Genomic DNA, 18098 nt, shown 5'->3' on the forward strand with positions numbered 1-18098 from the left:
CGTCTTTTTCATGTTTTGTACAGGTCCTAAATGACACAAAACTGACTCTTGGAGGTTTGATCCATGTTCTAACGCCATTTCCTCCTCAAAAACAAACCTGGAGTTGTGTTTTGTTTCATTTCCAAAGATCAAAATGCTCCGTTCCACCTTGTGATGTCATCAAGTGGTAGTTTTCAAGTTCACAGCTCCTTTTCCCTTTAGTTCAGTTGTAGATTGATCCAAAATGATTCTAAAAAATGAAGGTGTGTGGAGTTTAAAAACACAGTGGAGCACTTCCTGTGTCAGGAGGAGGAGAGGAGGAGGAGAGGAGACAAGAGGAGGAGAAGAGGAGGAGGAGAGGAGACAAGAGGAGGAGAAGAGGAGGAGGAGAGGACACAAGAGGAGGAGGAGAGGAGACAAGAGGAGGAGAAGAGGAGGAGGAGAGGAGACAAGAGGAGGAGAAGAGGAGGAGGAGAGGACACAAGAGGAGGAGGAGAGGAGACAAGAGGAGGAGAAGAGGAGGAGGAGAGGAGACAAGAGGAGACAAGAGGAGGAGGAGAGGAGACAAGGGGAGGAGAGGAGACGAGAGGAGACGAGAGGAGACGAGAGGAGACAAGAGGAGACAAGAGGAGGAGAGGAGTTTTCCAGTGAACTCCTCCTTTTCCCTTTAGTTCAGTTGTAGATTGTCAGTTGTTCCAGGACTGAAATGATCCAGATGATTCTAGTGAAGGTGGAGTTTAAAAACACAGTGGAGCACTTCCTGTATCACCACATGATGACATCACAAGGTGGAACAGAGTGTTTTCAGTTTGAGAGAAGAGCTCAGCCTAAATCTGCAGGTTTATTTGTGTTAAACGTGTGTGAATGAAACAAAAAACCCACAGTCTTTAAACCTGGTGAACATGCTTCTTCTCTTGATCTGTGTCGCCGGGTAAATTCCAGGTATGTGACATGAAAACGTGCTGCATTTCAGAGAATTACCCAGAATCCCGTCTGAGTCCTGCTTGTTGCCATTAAGCTCCGGTGTCTCGTCAGCCCCGTTCGAGTCTGTTTAAAAAGACGGAGATAAGAGAGCACAGCGTGAGGCCCAATCAAACGCACGGACACCGATAAATAGAGCGATTAAATAACAAAAACAACGGCGACACGTGAGCGGCCATTTTGGAGATTTAACAACTGCTGTGACTGAACAAATGTGTTTAAAGGAGACGTGTTTACGACGCGGAAACGGCTGATTTATGGAAACGTGCATAAAAATCTATAGTGACGCAAATGTGTTCACTTGTCCCGGTTTGATTATCGATTATCACGGAGAAAATAATCATGATTACGTCACGGTAATGATTGAAATTGTTATGGATATGAATAATTATAACTTTAAAACAGAATATTATGGATGAGCAGGGCCGTCAGCTGAAATTTGGAGGCCCCGGGTCAATAAGTGTTACATGGCCCCCTGCAAAACAAATTAAAAGGAAGACGGAACAATTCTGGGCCCCCTAAGACCCTGGGGCCCCGGACAACAGACCTCTTTGTCCCCCCCCCCCCCCCCGCTCCGGAGTATAAGTCGCTCCGGAGTGTAAGTCGCTCTGGAGTATAAGTCGCACAAGGAAAAAAATGCATAATAATGAAGAATAAAACTTATATTTCATATATAACTCGCATCCCCGGACAAACTATGAAAACATGTGTGACTTATAGCGCAGAAAATACGGTAACCTGTAACACCAGCGCCGATACTGAAACATTTGCTGGATCAGATATCGGTTTCCAAATATCGATGCAGCAGATATCCTGGTTGGACATAAACATGATAAGACCATTTACAGAAAGTTTTATTTACACTAAGTTATTGTCGTTACTTGTATCGGTGCGATCGGTATGAGGTTTGTTGTTTGTTTTTTCATGGCCGATGCCGATACTGACAGTTTAGAATCCAGAGAAACTGATGGTTGATGAGCTCTGCCGATATTTTGGGGTTGATTTTAATTATTTTCCTCAAATTATCTGATTTGAATACTTTTTTTTCACTTCTAAGAGAGCTGTGGTCACGTTTAGTGCAGTTTTCTCTTCATATTAAAGTGTTCACATAAAGCTTTGTGTAAGTGTTCTACGCAGCAAATCGAACAAAACAAAATATCGACCTGAGTTGGAGATTTAAGGCCGATATCCCATAATCTAAAAAGGCCAAATATCGGCCCAATATACGAGTCTATTTCTAGTTAGTTGAGAGATAATAACAGCCACGTAACACATTTCTGTCTCATTTTGTTTTAGTTTTAAAGTAAATAAATGCTGTTTCTAGTCTCAGCGCCGGGATTGGTTGATATCGGGAATCGGTTGATAGTTAAAGCTGTAAAATCGGTATCGGAACTGAAAAGCGTGGATCAGTGGAGCACAACGTGAAGTTTAAATCATTTCAGTTTAGATTTTAGTTGCTCTAACCACAGTTTGAGTCTGTTTTTCTACCGTTGTGTTGGTTAAATCTGCGTTTTTGTTCAGCATCATATTTAGATTGAATTGCTTAATCGCCATGGCTACGGAGGACGGTTGTCGTAGCTTAAACTCCATGAATAAGTGTCCTGAATATTCATAACAATTCTAAACATTTTAATGAAGAAGTAGTGTTCAAATGTGCAGATATGACAGTTTTTCTCACTGTTTTTTGTGTTACTTGTGCGTTCATACCGTTCTTGTTGTTGTGGTGCGGCTCCGGAGAGGGGGATGAGGAGGACGAGTGTTTCAGGACGTCCTCCACTCGCTCACGTCTCTTCGACTCGAACTCTAGCGCCTCCTGCAGCTTCCTCTTGGCCTTTTTCTCCTTCTTCAGACGCTTCTGGATCGAGGCTGCAAAGGACGAAATACTGTGTTTAAGGCTCGTCAAAAGTATCGAGACTAGAGACTCACTCGAGCGGGTATCGATACTGAAGAAAAATCACAGAACTGAAGAGGACTGACCTTTCCTGTTTCAGTTTCATCTGTAGTTTTAACATTAATAACAGACAAATCAGGTCCTTCTTTCCCCGAGGTCGCGCCTGTTAGCGTTAGCAACAGGTTTGACTGACAGCGTTGCTAAGCTAAACCAGCGGCACAAGCAAGACGGGGCGTTACCTTGAACATCCTCGCTCCTGATTGGCTCTTTGGTTGCTATGATACTCGTGGTGGGAATTCCAAATATGAAACTCTGCCCCAGATTAGCCGCTATAACTGCTAGCCTCGATTAGCTTCACTCAGTCACTTCACCTTATTCTGGAAGTTTATTATTGTTTTGTAAGGAGCTTCTGAAGTTCTTTAAGGGATTACAGAGTCGATTTGAAGATTCTCAGAGAATCGGTGCAAAAAAAAAATCGGTGTTGACTTGTCGTTGTAAAAAAACAAAAAAAAATTGAACATTTGACACAAACCAACCAACTTTATGCACTGCCTGGCCAAAAAAAAAACAAAACGTCACGACCAAAAAAAAAAAGGTCACATGCTTCACAATCTGAGCCCGATGAATCGTGGCATTGTCGTCTTGGAATATGCCCAAAAATCCACTGGTGGAATAACCTGGTCATTCCGTATATTCCGGTGTCAGCTGACCTCATTCTGCTGAACCTCGACCGGACCGACTGCAGGAGACTCTGAACTATTTGTTTAGTTAAATCCAGATGATAACTTTTTTTTTGGCCAGGCGGTGTATTTTAGCGCCAAAACTTTTCCCAAATTCTCCATTAAAAGTAACAGGATTTCCACTTAACTGTAAATGCTTGAGTTGCATGTACAGACAAAGTGGGCGTGGCTAAGGTGTACACAGTCTGCGGTTGTCGTCGTGTTACCTCTGCTCTGTAGTTCAGAGGTCAGCTGTCTCTCCAGACTCTCTCTCATTTCTCTCTCTCTGAACAGTTCCATCTTCAGCTCTCGTTTCTCGGCCTGGATCTGTTTGTCCTGAGCTCGGGCGTTCTCCACCGCCACCTTCAACAAACCCTGCGCCGACAACACGGAACAGTTTCATCAGCTGTTTGAAGTATTATTCAAAATACAAGAAATATTTTCAGTCTTTTCAAAGGAAAGTGTCTCTGTGTCAGCTCACGCTCGACAGGTTTGTGTAAATAAACATCTTCTGGACCTGTATGTTTGTACTGTATGTTGTACCTGTAAGTTGTACTTTACCTGTATGTTGTATGTGTATTTTGTACGTTGTACTTGTACGTTGTACTTGTACGTTGTACTTGTACGTTGTACTTGTACGTTGTACTTGTACGTTGTACTTGTACATTGTACTTGTACATTGTACTTTACCTGTATGTTGTATGTGTATTTTGTACGTTGTACTTGTACATTGTACTTGTACGTTGTACTTTACCTGTATGTTGTATGTGTATTTTGTACGTTGTACTTGTACGTTGTACTTGTACGTTGTACTTGTACGTTGTACTTGTACGTTGTACTTGTACGTTGTACTTGTACGTTGTACTTGTACGTTGTACTTGTACGTTGTACTTTACCTGTATGTTTGTGAGTAGAGTTTCCACAGACGAGAGTCCATCAGCGAAGAGAAACGGAGCAGGAAAACCCGGAGGAAGAGCCTGACCCAGAGACAACTCCTCTGGAAACACACAACACACAACACAACACACATGAAGCACTGACGGTGTTTTTTCCTAAGTGTTAGTAGAATTTTATGTATTGCCTTTTTCCCCAAAAATATCAGTTTTCTGATTTTTTTGGTCCAGTTCAGTGAAAATGTGAAAATCCTTAAAGTGAAACTAAACATGAAATCAACTTTTGTGTGTGTTTACGGTGTTTGAATAGTGTTATCTACTGTTCTAGTGCTATTTCGCAACTTTAATACAAACTAGGTCAATTTGGAGCTTTCTGGTAGTGACCTCTGCAGGTCCAAGTAGTTGGTGACATCACGCCAAACTGCCCTGATTCCAGACAGGTGTTTCTGATACAAACACCTGCTGCAGGGGGCGGAGTTTGAAGTGTGGACACCTCTTAGACCAATCACACTGTTCCTTATACCTCCAGACCCCGCCCCCCCTCACTCTCTCCTTTAGTCCTCCAGGCCCCGCCCCCTCCTCCTTCAAAACAAAATCCAAAAAAAACTAAAATCTCTCTTCACTTGTTTTTCACTCGCTGTAATTGACTTGAAACTTGTGACATTCCAATCTATTCAATTACCCCGAGTTCAGTGGGGCTGATCTGAACATTAGCACGAGGCTACGCTAGGCTACGCTAGGCTAACCTCGCTGCATCTTAATTGACGTTTTTAAGCCGTGGCCTGAGATGAGGAGGCGCAGGTGCAGAGGAGACAGAGGGAGGATTGAGCTCGGCGTCGTTAGTATTGGAGTCGCGATGTTACGAGTTAATGGAAGGGATTAAATAGTGATGCGTTACACTCTCTCCTCCACTTCCTCTCTACCTCCTCTCCATCGCTCCTTTTTTCTCTCCTCTTTCCTATCCTCTCTTTCCTCGCTCTCGGTCTGTATCTACACTTCATCTCTCATCTCATTCTCTCCTCTCTCTTTGGGTCTCTCTCCTCCCCGATCTCCTCTATTCTTTCCTCGTCTCTCTCCTCCCTCATCTGTCCATCTTTCTCACCCCTTCACTTCTCCCCTCTCCCTCTCTCTGTTTTGTCCCTCTTTCATTTTTACTGTATCTCTCCGCGCCCAGCCCTCCTCTCTTTTTTTCTCTCAAACAGGCACAAATTTTATCTCTCCCTCCTTTTTGTCCTCCTTCTCACTCTTTTTTGTAACCTCCTCCCTCTCCTTCTCTTCTCTGCTCCCTCTTTTAATCTCTCTCTACCCAGCCTCCTCCCTGTCCTTCTCTCCTCCCTCTCTGTCTCTCTCCTCACTCCTCCTCCTCTCCTCTCTTCCCTCTCTTTGTGTCTCTCCTCAGCCTCCTCCCTGTCCTTCTCTCCTCTCCTCCCTCTCTTTAGCCTCCTCCTTCTCTCCTCTCTTCCCTTAAATTGTAACTAAATAAAATTAATTTAAAAATGTAAAAAGTAGCGGCCCCAAACTTGAGCCTTGGGGCACTCCTGATTGTTACATCACTTACATACAAATCAGCATCATCTGTATATAAATGTATGAGGTTTTCTCTTAAATTGTAAGTAAATGAAATAAATAAAAAATAGTAAAAAGTAGTGGGCCCAAAGTTGAGCCTTGGGGCACTCGTTACATAAAGTTAAAAAGTTAGATTTAAACCATCGGTCCTGTTTTGAAACCAAGTACATGCAGTTAAATTAATTGTAATTTGATTTGCAACAAACTTATCAAAACTTTTGCAAAACCAGATCATGTAGATATTAGGCAAAAGTTTTACATGTTTAGTCGTCCCACTTTTATTTAAAGTCAAAACAGGCGCCGTTTTCCATAATTCTGGTATAAAAGACATTTGATAAATTAAAAATGCATAAAAGAGTTTGAATTAAATACAGAGCAGCTGGAACGTTTTGGATCGAGGTGATGAAGAAAAGTCTAGAACATGGTTCAACATCTGAAAAGTCCAGTTTGACGAATAAAAAACAGAAAATATTATTATTATTTTTATTTTATTTATTTATTTTTTATTTTTATCTTTATTATTTAACTTTTTACTTTTACTACTACAATTATTATTACTACTACATTGTATTGTTTTTATATGTTTATTTTGTATTTAATTTGTCACTATTATTATTATTACTATTAATTTTACTAACCAATTTATCTTCTTTTTTATTTTTATTTTTATTTATTTATTTTTTTGTCTATATGCCCATTGGGGTTGGGGGGGGGAAAGTTAATCAGATTCTAACCTGTATATTTGCACCTGAGACTGATACTTTAATAAAAATTTTATCACAAAAAACCCCCAGAAAATATTATTTTTTACCTTTTTATTTTATTTTATTTATTTATATCTTTATTATTTAACTTTTTACTTTTACTACTACTATTATTATTACTACTACATTGTATTGTTTTTATATGTTTATTTTGTATTTAGTTTGTTACTATTATTATTATTATTACTATTAATTTTACTAACCAATTTATCTTCTTTTATTTATTTATTTTTTTATTTATATATATATATATTTTGTCTATATGCCCATTGGGGTTGGGGGGGAAAGGTAATCAGATTCTAACCTGTATATTTGCACCTGAGACTGATTAATAAAAATTTGATCACAAAAAAAACAAAAAAAAGAAAATATTATTTTTTTTTATTTTTTTAAATTTTATTTTATTTATTAATTTTTTATTTTTATCTTTATTATTTAACTTTTTACTTTTACTACTACTATTATTATTACTACATTGTATTGTTTTTATATGTTTATTTTGTATTTAATTTGTCACTATTATTATTATTACTATTAATTTTACAAACCAATTTATCTTCTTTTTTTTTTTCTTTTTTCTTTTTTTGTGTATATGCCCATCGGGGTTGGGGGGGGGAGTTAATCAGACTCTAACCTGTATATTTGCACCTGAGACTGACACTTTAATAAAAACTTGATCACAAAAAAAAAACAAACCAGAAAATAAAAACGGTGCCACGATGTGCAAAGCGCAGACACATTGAGTCCAGGCTAATGACCCAGCTCTTTACACGACATAAGTACAAAACCAGTTGATCTCTGTTACTGACCTTTAGCGATCGCACAAAACAAATGTGCGCGTGTAGCTAATGCTTATTTAGACAAATGTGCGCTACATTACGTTCATTTGAAGCTCCGCGTGACGCATGGCCCTGATCAGCGCCATAACGACCTCTGCGCGAGCGCCCGTTCCCTTTGGCCCCGTGCGAACGCCTCACCTCCGCGCTCACCAATCACGCCGCGACCCAATTTACGCATTATCTCATTTATTCAACCTATCGCCGTTTTCACCACACTGCATAAAAAAACCAAAAAGAACACATCTGCAAGAGTTAAAACGACTTAAAGGGCCCGGAGATGTGTTTTTGTTTCATTCATACACGTTTAACGCAAAAAAACCCTGCAGATTTTGTGATTTTCTCAAACTCGAAACGCTCTGTTCCACCTTGTGATGTCATCGTGTGATACAGGAAGTGCTCCACTGTGTTTTTAAACTCCACACACCTTCATTTATAGAATCATCTGGATCATTTCAGCTCCTGGAATAACTGACAATCAACAACTGAACTAAAGGGAAAAAGAGGAAGATGTTCACTTTGAAAATACCACTTGATGACATCACAAGGTGGAACAGAGCGTTTTGAGATTTGGAGACGTCAACAGAAATAATAAAGTGTGACTCAAACATGTGAATGAAACAAACACAACTCCAGTGTGTGTTTTTGAGGAGGAAACATTATAATGTGACTTAAAGCTCAGAGTCAGTTTTGTGTGATACAGGAGCTTTAAAGTTGCACTATGTCACTTTTCTGGTGTAGACGGCGCCTCCTGCTTGTCTCCACGGTGCGGTTATTTCTTTGTCACAGTGTGTGTTACCGTGTCTGTCTCCATGGACAGATGTTTAATGCCGTACGGTGGAATATTCAGACTGTGGAGGACCCTGTTTAGAAAAGTTTCAAAGTAATTCACTAATAATTTATTTTTTTATATAAACATTTTTTAATCAAACAGCCTCATATTATGTAAAACATTGTATTTATTTAATTTATTTATTTTATCTGTTAATGTATTTTATATTATTACACACAAATTAGACAAATAAATAAATAAACAAAACTAAAGTCCTCCTTCAAATACTAATTTATTTATTTTTTATATATATATTTTTGAATAAAAAACTCCATGTCATATACACTTTTTTCATGATTTAAAAAAAAACTTTTTATGTATTTTTCCATATATATATATATATATATATATATATATATATATATATATATATATATAATGTATTCTATATTATTATACACAAATTAGACAAAAATACTTAAGTACATTAGTACTTAAGTATATTTTTTCATGTAATACTTTTATTTGAGTACTTTCTCCCTCTGCATCTGTACTTTAACTTCAGTACCAAAACTGTGTACTCCACCCCCTGAGTGTAATAGTACTGAGTGTACTGAGTGTAATAGTACTGCGTGTATAGTACTGAGTGTAATAGTACTGAGTGTATAGTACTGCGTGAATAGTACTGCATGTATAGTACTGCGTGTATAGTACTGAGTGTAATAGTACTGAGTGTAATAGTACTGCGTGTATAGTACTGAGTGTAATAGTACTGAGTGTATAGTACTGAGTGTAATAGTACTGCGTGTATAGTACTGCGTGAATAGTACTGCGTGTATAGTACTGCGTATATAGTACTGCGTGTATAGCACTGCGTGTAATAGTACTGCGTGTATAGTACTGCGTGTATAGTACTGCGTGTATAGTACTGCGTGTATAGTACTGCATGTATAGTACTGCGTGTATAGTACTGCGTGTATAGTACTGCGTGTATAGTACTGCATGTATAGTACTGCGTGTATAGTAATGCGTGTATAGTACTGCGTGTATAGTACTGCGTGTATAGTACTACGTGTAATAGTACTGCGTGTATAGTACTGCGTGTATAGTACTGCGTGTATAGTACTGTGTGTATAGTACTGCGTTTATAGTACTGCGTGTATAGTACTGCGTGTATAGTACTGTGTGTATAGTACTGCGTGTATAGCACTGCGTGTAATAGTACTGAGTGTATAGTACTGCGTGTATAGTACTGCGTGTATAGTACTGCGTGTAGTACTGCGTGTATAGTACTGCGTGTATAGTACTGCGTGTATAGTACTGCGTGTATAGTACTGCGTGTAGTACTGCGTGTATAGTACTGCGTGTATAGTACTGCGTGTATAGTACTGCGTGTATAGTACTGCGTGTATAGTACTGCATGTATAGTACTGAGTGTATAGTACTGTGTGTATAGTACTGCATGTATAGTACTGAGTGTATAGTACTGCGTGTATAGTACTGCGTGTATAGTACTGAGTGTAATAGTACTGCGTGTATAGTACTGCGTGTAGTACTGAGTGTATAGTACTGTGTATAATAGTACTGAGTGTAATAGTACTGAGTGTAATAGTACTGCGTGTATAGTACTGCGTGTATAGTACTGCGTGTAGTACTGAGTGTATAGTACTGCAGTCAGCTGAATAAACCTCGTTGGACTACAGTCCCGTCCCCGGTGTCGTCCCGGTTTTGAATTTTAAAAATCCGATCACAATTAGCCGCGTGTGTGTTTTTTTTTTTTTTTGCGGCGAATTCCTCGGAGGGACTTTCTACTTTATTGATTTTAAAGGGATGGTCTGCGATGCTGCTGACGCGAGCAGAGGACGCACTCGCAGGAGGCGCATTGTTATGGAGGAGAAATTGAAAACACACAGCTAGCTTACACATCCGTGCTTTTAGCGGCTGACCCGGCTCACCCCTTTTAGCCCGTCCTCTCCCCCCCGTCTCCCCCCGTCTCCCCCCGTCTCTACTTTACTTATCCTTCTCGTGATTGATGCGTTCGAGGACAGCTGATCAATACCCGAACAACCCGGCGTTTTTTTGTTTTGAGAAGCTTTTTGTCACGCGGCGGCGGGGGGGAAACGTGTTAGCGCTGATAGCACGCGTCGCTAACGGGGGGGATTATCAAAAAAAAAACAAAAAACGCTCGCACACGGTTGAAAACGGGAGCGGGGGCCCGAACCTTTGTCCTTGGTGATTTTCTTGACGGGTGCAGCCGGGTGGGGCGGAGGAACGTCGGCGTCGGCGGAGCTCAGGCCTGTGGAGGGAAAGAGAAACGGAAATAAAATAAAGCGACGTTTGTGTAAAGCATCGCACCAGGTTTGTGAAGTCGTAGTGCAGTTTTGTGTCATGTTTTTTTGTATATTTATGGAGAAATGGGCGACGTGAGCTTGTGGGCGGAGCCTCGTACAGCTCAGGGTTCGACTAGGGCCCCGGGGAGAGATCTCTAGATGACTCAAACATGCACGGGTGACGTTTTAAACCTCTTCACACGTGTTTTTGATGAGGGAGTGACGTTAGAACATGGGAGAAAGATGCAAAAGTGCAAAAAAAATAAAATTAATTAATTAATAATCCTGTTGTAAGTCTACATTTTTAAAAGTAAGTTGTCATAGTTTATTTATTTATTTTATTTATTATTTTTTGACTTATTTATTTTGACAAAGGCCTGTAGAGAAAGCAGGAACAGTAAATATAATGTGTTTATATAAGATTATTAAAGAGTGAGAGAGGAGATGAAAATATGAAAGGATAAATGAACAAATGAAAGAATCGTATTTTCAGTCTGAATCCAAAAACAAAAGAAGTTCACTTATGTAAAAGAGAGAGATTATATTTGAACTGAACATTTTGTCTCTATAATATTTGTTCTTTGCAAATAAAGTAAAAAAAAAAAATGAGCACATTAAAACAAACTATTAAATAACAAAAATCTCATTAAATAAATGAAATATTCTAATTGAAAATTTATATATTGTGAATTTAAATCCAAACAATAAAGTTACTACAAAATGTTGAAGCGAAGATGAAAATGAAAAAGAATTTGAAAGATTGAGAGACTAAATTAAAAAAGAGACTAGATTTACAAAATAAAAAAATAAAAAAATAATAATTCAAGCTCAAATTTGAATTGTTTTTTATTTTTGCATTTTTTTGTCAAAAAGTTGGAAAATAACATAATACTGATGTATTTTAATTACTTTGATGAATTTACTTTATGACAACTAACAATCATAAAATAAATATTTCACATTACTGTAATTTAATAAAATAAACAATAAATAAACATTAAAGCAGAAATTTTCTGGGATTCAATAAAAAAAAAGAAAGAAAAAACCTTGAAAATCACCGCAACTAAAAAAAAACAACAACTTGAAAATCAATGGAACTAAAACTTATATTAAAAAATGTAACCCCCCCCCCCAAAAAAAAACAAACAAAAAAAAAAAACCCAAAAAACTATTAAAACCTAAAAACCTATAAAAAAAACTTGAAAATCATTGCATCTGAAATATATATATATATATATATATATATATATATATATATATATATATATATATATATATATATATAAAACTTATTAAAAAAATTAAACAAAACAAAAAAAGCTTGAAAATCACTGCTACTAAAACCTATAAAAAAATAAAAAATAAAAACTATTAGAACAGATTAAAATAATAAAAAAAAACTTGAAAGTCTCCGCAACTAAAATCTATTAAAAAAAATAAAAAAAAATAAAACTGACATCTCAGCTCAACTAAATCCTGTGATCTCCAGAGCTCTGAGGTCTAAAGACTCACAGCTCCAGAGATGACCTCCTTCCTCCTGCCTCCTTCCTCCTGCCTCCTTCCTCCTGCCTCCTTCATCCTGCCTCCTTCCTCCTGCCTCCTTCCTCCTGCCTCCTTCCTCCTTCCTCCTGCCTCCTTCCTCCTGCCTCCTTCCTCCTGCCTCCTTCATCCTGCCTCCTTCATCCTGCCTCCTTCCTCCTGCCTCCTGCCTCCTTCCTCCTGCCTCCTTCATCCTGCCTCCTTCCTCCTGCCTCCTTCCTCCTGCCTCCTGCCTCCTTCCTCCTGCCTCCTTCCTCCTGCCTCCTTCCACCTTCCTCCTTCCTCCTGCCTCCTTCCACCTTCCTCCTGCCTCCTTCCACCTTCCTCCTTCCGCCTTCCTCCTTCCTTCTGCCTCCTTCCATCTTCCTCCTGCCTCCTTCCTCCTGCCTCCTTCCTCCTTCCACCTTCCTCCTGCCTCCTTCCTCCTGCCTCCTGCTTCCTTCCTCCTTCCTCCTTCCACCTTCCTCCTGCCTCCTTCCACCTTCCTCCTGCCTCCTGCCTCTTTCCACCTTCTACCTTCCTCCTTCCTCCTGCCTCCTTCCTCCTTCCTCCTGCCCCCTTCTACCTTCCTCCTGCCTCCTTCTACCTTCCTCCTGCCTCCTTCCACCTTCCTCCTGCCTCATTCCACCTTCCTCCTTCCTCCTGCCTCCTTCCTCCTGCCTCCTTCCTCCTTCCTCCTTCCACCTTCCTCCTGCCTCCTTCCTCCTTCCTCCTGCTTCCTTCCTCCTTCCACCTTCCTCCTGCCTCCTTCCTCCTTCCACCTTCCTCCTGCCTCCTTCCTCCTGCCTCCTGCTTCCTTCCTCCTTCCTCCTTCCACCTTCCTCCTGCCTCCTGCCTCCTTCATCTTTCCACCTTCTACCTTCCTCCTTCCACCTTCCTCCTGCCTCCTTCCTCCTGCCTCCTTCTTCCTTCCTCCTTCCACCTTCCTCCTGCCTCCTTACTCCTTCCTTCCTCCTTCCTCCTTCCACCTTCCTCCTGCCTCCTTCCACCTTCCTCCTTCCACCTTCCTCCTGCCTCCTTCCTCCTGCCTCCTTCCTCCTGCCTCCTTCCTCCTTCCTCCTGCCTCTTTCCACCTTCCTCCTTCCTCCTTCCACCTTCCTCCTGCCTCCTTCCTCCTGCCTCCTTCTTCCTTCCTCCTTCCACCTTCCTCCTGCCTCCTTACTCCTTCCTTCCTCCTTCCTCCTGCCTCCTTCCACCTTCCTCCCTCCTTCCTCCTTCCTCCTTCCACCTTCCTCCTTCCTCCTTCCTCCTGCCTCCTTCCTCCTGTCTCCTTCCTCCTTCCTCCTTCATTGATTTGGCGACAGCAGCAGATTCTAGTTTAAGTGGCGCTCCATAAATCACCGGTACAAGCTGTGGGCGTGTTCTCGTGCCCGCCGCCGTACGTTCACTCGTGTGACTGCCCTATTTAGAGCGCTGACCTCTGTGTGAAAACATTACTCACCGCGCTCACCTTTACCTGCCCCGACACCATGTACAATACTAATTAGGTTCAACGCTGCCGCTACCTGCCGAGCCCCGTGACCCAAATCCAAAAGACCATCCCTGGCACGTCGTCGGTTTCAATTTGAATGCGATCTCGCCGATGGGCCGCAGAACGACGAAAACGTACGGCGGTTTCCATAGCAATCGTGCAAAATCAACAAAAACAACAAAACCAACGCTGTTCCCTCGTCAAAAACACGTCTGAAGAAGGTTTAAAATGTTATCCGTGCATGTTTGAGTCATCTAGAGATCTGTCCCAAGCCCTATTTGAACCTTAGTTACTGTTAGCTGTGAGATTCTGTACGAGGCTCCGCCCACAAGCCAACATCACCCACGCTCCCACACGACAATCCTCCATAAACATGACACAAATCTGTACACTACGACTTCACAAACCTGGTGTGATGTGCAGTAGTTTCATTAGTGCGATGCGGCTGATTGTGTTGTGATGATGCTCTGAAGGGGGAGGGGCTTAGCACAGAGAGCAAAGAAGACAGAAGATTCGGAGCAGTAAAAAATGAAAGTGAAACTTAAATGTTCAAATGTAAACACAGAAAAAAGTGCAGAGCAGATGTTGTAACGTGTGAAGGTGGAGAGTCGTGTCGTTTACCGAGTCGTTCTGGAGAGCTGGAGGCGGAGCTACTCGGCTGAGACTGAAGAGGCGTGTTTTCATCGCCCGACGGAGACAGAGAAGGACTGTCACACACACGCTCCTGAAGACACGACAGAATACTGGTGAAAAACTGAGTTTAGTCCTGGTTTAGTCCTGGTTTAGTCCTGGTTTAGTCCTGGTTTAGTCCTGGTCTAGTCCTGGTCTAGTCCTGGTTTAGTCCTGGTCTAGTCCTGGTTTAGTCCTGGTCTAGTCCTGGTCTAGTCCTGGTTTAGTCCTGGTTTAGTCCTGGTGTTACATGAAACTTTGTGCGAACTGACAATCATTTATTTTTTATTAAAGTTTTTATTATTTTTTAAAACTGTTGCTTTAAATGGACAAAATGTAACAAACAAAAAAACATTGAAAAATACTTATAAAATAGTGTATTTTTTATGTTTTCACCTGAGAACTACAAGTGACGACATCACGACGTTCTACCTTTTGGGTATTTCATGGTAAAGTACAATAAAATCAACAGAGAACTGACCCTTGACCCTTGGGACTATGACATCATCACAGATTATAATCTAAAAGCACAGTCTGTACAGTAAACTCTGATGGAGTACTTCAGGGCTCAGCGTTAGGCCCCCTGTTCTTGTCTCACATTCTGATGGAGTACCTCAGGGCTCAGCGTTAGGCCCCCTGTTCTTCTCTCACATTGTGACGGAGTACCTCAGGGCTCAGCGTTAGGCCCCCTGTTCTTCTCTCACATTGTGACGGAGTACCTCAGGGCTCAGCGTTAGGCCCCCTGTTCTTCACACTCACATTTACACATTCTCTCACCTTGATGACGGGCTCGCGGTGGACGTGCGTGTGGATCTGCTGCGCGGCGGCGGCCATGTTGGCGAACGTGCTGAGGTGGTTCATCTGAGACATCGCCATGGCAACGGACGCTGGCGGCAACCCCATCGGCAACAGCGGGTGGGGCATCATCATGAACGGCAGCTCCAGCCCTGCGGACAAGAAAATGGACACGTCACGTACGAAAAACACAACGTCGACTTTAAATGTGTGTTTCTTTTTATTATTAGAATGTTTTATTTATTTTTATTTTAGTCGTGTATATTTTTTATTTGATTGTAATTTATTTTACTATATTGGGAGAAAATATGAAAAATGTTTGGACAATATTTTGTCTCTGAATAATTAAAAATAAAGAGACCAACCTAAAAATTTAAATATAAAACAAAAAATCTAAACTGTCTTGTATGACACAAATCTATGTTCTAAAGGTGTTTGTGCGTCAAAAACACACACTGGAGTTGTGTTTGTTTCATTCACATGTTTGAGTCACTTTATTATTCGTCTGTTACATCGACAAAGATCAAAACGTGACGTTCCACCTTGTGATGTCATCAAGTGGGAGTTTATAAGTGAACAGACTGACCTAAAGAGAGAGGAGACAAGAGGAGGAGAAGGAGACAAGAGGAGGAGACAAGAGGAGGAAACAAGAGGAAAGGACAAGAGGAGAAGAGGAGACAAGAGGAGGAGAGGAGACAAGAGGAGGAGAGGAGACAAGAGGAGGAGAGGCGAAGGAGAGGAGACAAGAGGAGAAGAGACAAGAGGAGGAGAAAAGAGTTGGAGAGGAAACAAGAGGCAGAGAAGAGGAGAGGAGGAGAAGAGGAAAGGAGACATAAGGGGGGAGAGGAGACAAGAGAATTTGAGGGGGCGAGGAGGAGAAGAGGAGACAAGAGGAGAAGAGACAAGAAGAGGAGGAGAGAAGACAAGGGGAGGAGAAGGAGAGGAGAAAAGAGGAGACAAGAGGAGGAGAGGAGTTTTCCAGTGAACTCCTCCTTTTCCCTTTAGTTCAGTTGTAGATTGTCAGTTGTTCCAGGACTGAAATGATCCAGATGATCGGTCTAATGTTGAAAATTTTACCGATATTTGGAACCGATATTTTTCCGGTGTGATCCCAGTTTGTCCTCGGAGCATCAGATCTGTCTTTTATTTATGAGTTTATACCACAGATAAACACATTTTATTATTATTTTTACACGAATGAAAAGTTAATTTGTGAATTTCACTGTAACTTAATTTAAGTTTTAATATCAGTATCGGCTTTAAGACAAAATATCGGTATCGGTTTAAGAAAATGGACGGATAAAATCTCAAACACTTTCGTTTTTTGTATTTTTATTTAAATATCTGACAGACAGGGGTCGCTCTTCTGACGCGATTAAGTCTGTGAACTGAACTTAACCCGGGGCCGTTCGCCAAACACCTCTAACGAAGAGGAGCAGCGCCGGAGGTCAGGGGTCAAAGGGCAGCGGGGGCGGAGAGTAAAGGTCGCTGTCTCGCTCGATGCTTTCCCTTGACAGATTCTCTCGCTCTGTCACAAGCTCTTTGTCTCATCGCCGTGTGGATGTTGAAGACGAGGCCGAGGCGTAAAAAAAAAAACAACCAAAAAAACAAAAACACATTCAGCCGCAGCGCAGACTTTTTCACGTTTCACTCTGAAGCTTAAAAACGTGGAGAAAAAAACAGGAAACACTTCATTTTGAACAGTTTGCAGCGCTCCAAAGTTACTCCTCACTTAGTTAACGCATTCAGAACATCCTAATGACTCACCATGATGAGTTTTGAAGCACTTTTCGCAGTTTTCAGAGGCAAAAGTGGAGTTTTGCCATCGCAACTAGCATGCGTCTGTGCACTTCCTGATTATCGCACACTAAACGCTTCGAGTCACACGTTTTATCCTCAAAACTGGAGAGTGGTTCAGGATTTCCCAGCAGCCTTTGTGCCAATTTAAAAAAGAAAAACCTAAATAAAAACGTCTTTTTTCTGTTTGTTTTATTATTGTTCAATATGAAACATTTTCTTGTTTACAGGCGCCATTTTGGGGACACAAATACTTTTACTTTTAACACTTTTTCATGTGGTACTTTTACTTTTACTTGAGTATTTATTTACTCTGGTATCTGTACTTTTACTTAAGTAACAAAATGGAGCACTTTCCACTGTGCCACTGCTTCTGAACATTTAAAAAAATAAATTTAATTTTGTTTTTGCCATGGCAACAAAGCAAATTTTTCATCACTCTGAACATTCTGCATTTTAGTCCAGGTTTTGTTGAAAATGAAAATAATTTGGTATATTTATTTGTATTTATTTATTTGGTATATTTATTTTATTTATTTGGTATATTTATTTTATTTTATTTTATTTATTTGGTATATTTTTTATTTATTTATTTGGTGTATTCATTTTTTTGTGTATTTATTTTTATTTATTTATTTGGTATTTTTATTTTTATTTATTTGGCACATTTATTTTTATTTATTTATTTGGTATATTTATTTTTGTATTTATTATGATTTATATAATTCAGAATTAATTAGTTTAATTAATCAGTTCATTCATTCATTATTATTATTATTTGGTATATTTATTTTATTTTATTTATTTGGTATATTTATTTTTTGTATTTATTATTATTTATGTAATTCCGAATTAATTATTTTAATGTATTTATTTATTCATTAATTTTATTATTATCCTTATCATTATTATTATTATTATTATTATTATTATTATTACATTTTTTATTTATTTTATTTTTTACTTTTTTCTATAACATTAATACTCGTCCATATTATTCCAGGTCATTAGCAGAATGAATATTTCGTGTTGTGAGTCAAACTGAAGTGGACAAGGCGCTAACGTCTCAGGGGACGTTAACCTTTAGCTCCTCCAT

The 18098-nt window shown here is 40.0% G+C and overlaps 1 protein-coding gene across 1 annotated transcript in view; it reads right to left on the bottom strand.

Moving 5' to 3' along the window:
* The window catches only part of LOC117386638 (dachshund homolog 2-like), an 88785-nt gene that overhangs the window by 6604 nt on the left and 64083 nt on the right, over positions 1–18098 (bottom strand). Inside the window, exons 6-12 of the mRNA XM_055229003.1 lie at positions 15188–15357; positions 14363–14465; positions 10623–10697; positions 4467–4567; positions 3798–3945; positions 2668–2826; positions 961–1026 (exon numbers count right to left, since the gene is read on the bottom strand). Of these exons, the coding sequence (XP_055084978.1) occupies positions 961–1026; positions 2668–2826; positions 3798–3945; positions 4467–4567; positions 10623–10697; positions 14363–14465; positions 15188–15357 (822 nt within the window). The remainder of the gene's footprint in view (positions 1–960; positions 1027–2667; positions 2827–3797; positions 3946–4466; positions 4568–10622; positions 10698–14362; positions 14466–15187; positions 15358–18098) is intronic.

This window comes from Periophthalmus magnuspinnatus, chromosome 18, assembly GCF_009829125.3.
Source record: "Periophthalmus magnuspinnatus isolate fPerMag1 chromosome 18, fPerMag1.2.pri, whole genome shotgun sequence".
Lineage (NCBI taxonomy): Eukaryota > Metazoa > Chordata > Actinopteri > Gobiiformes > Gobiidae > Periophthalmus > Periophthalmus magnuspinnatus.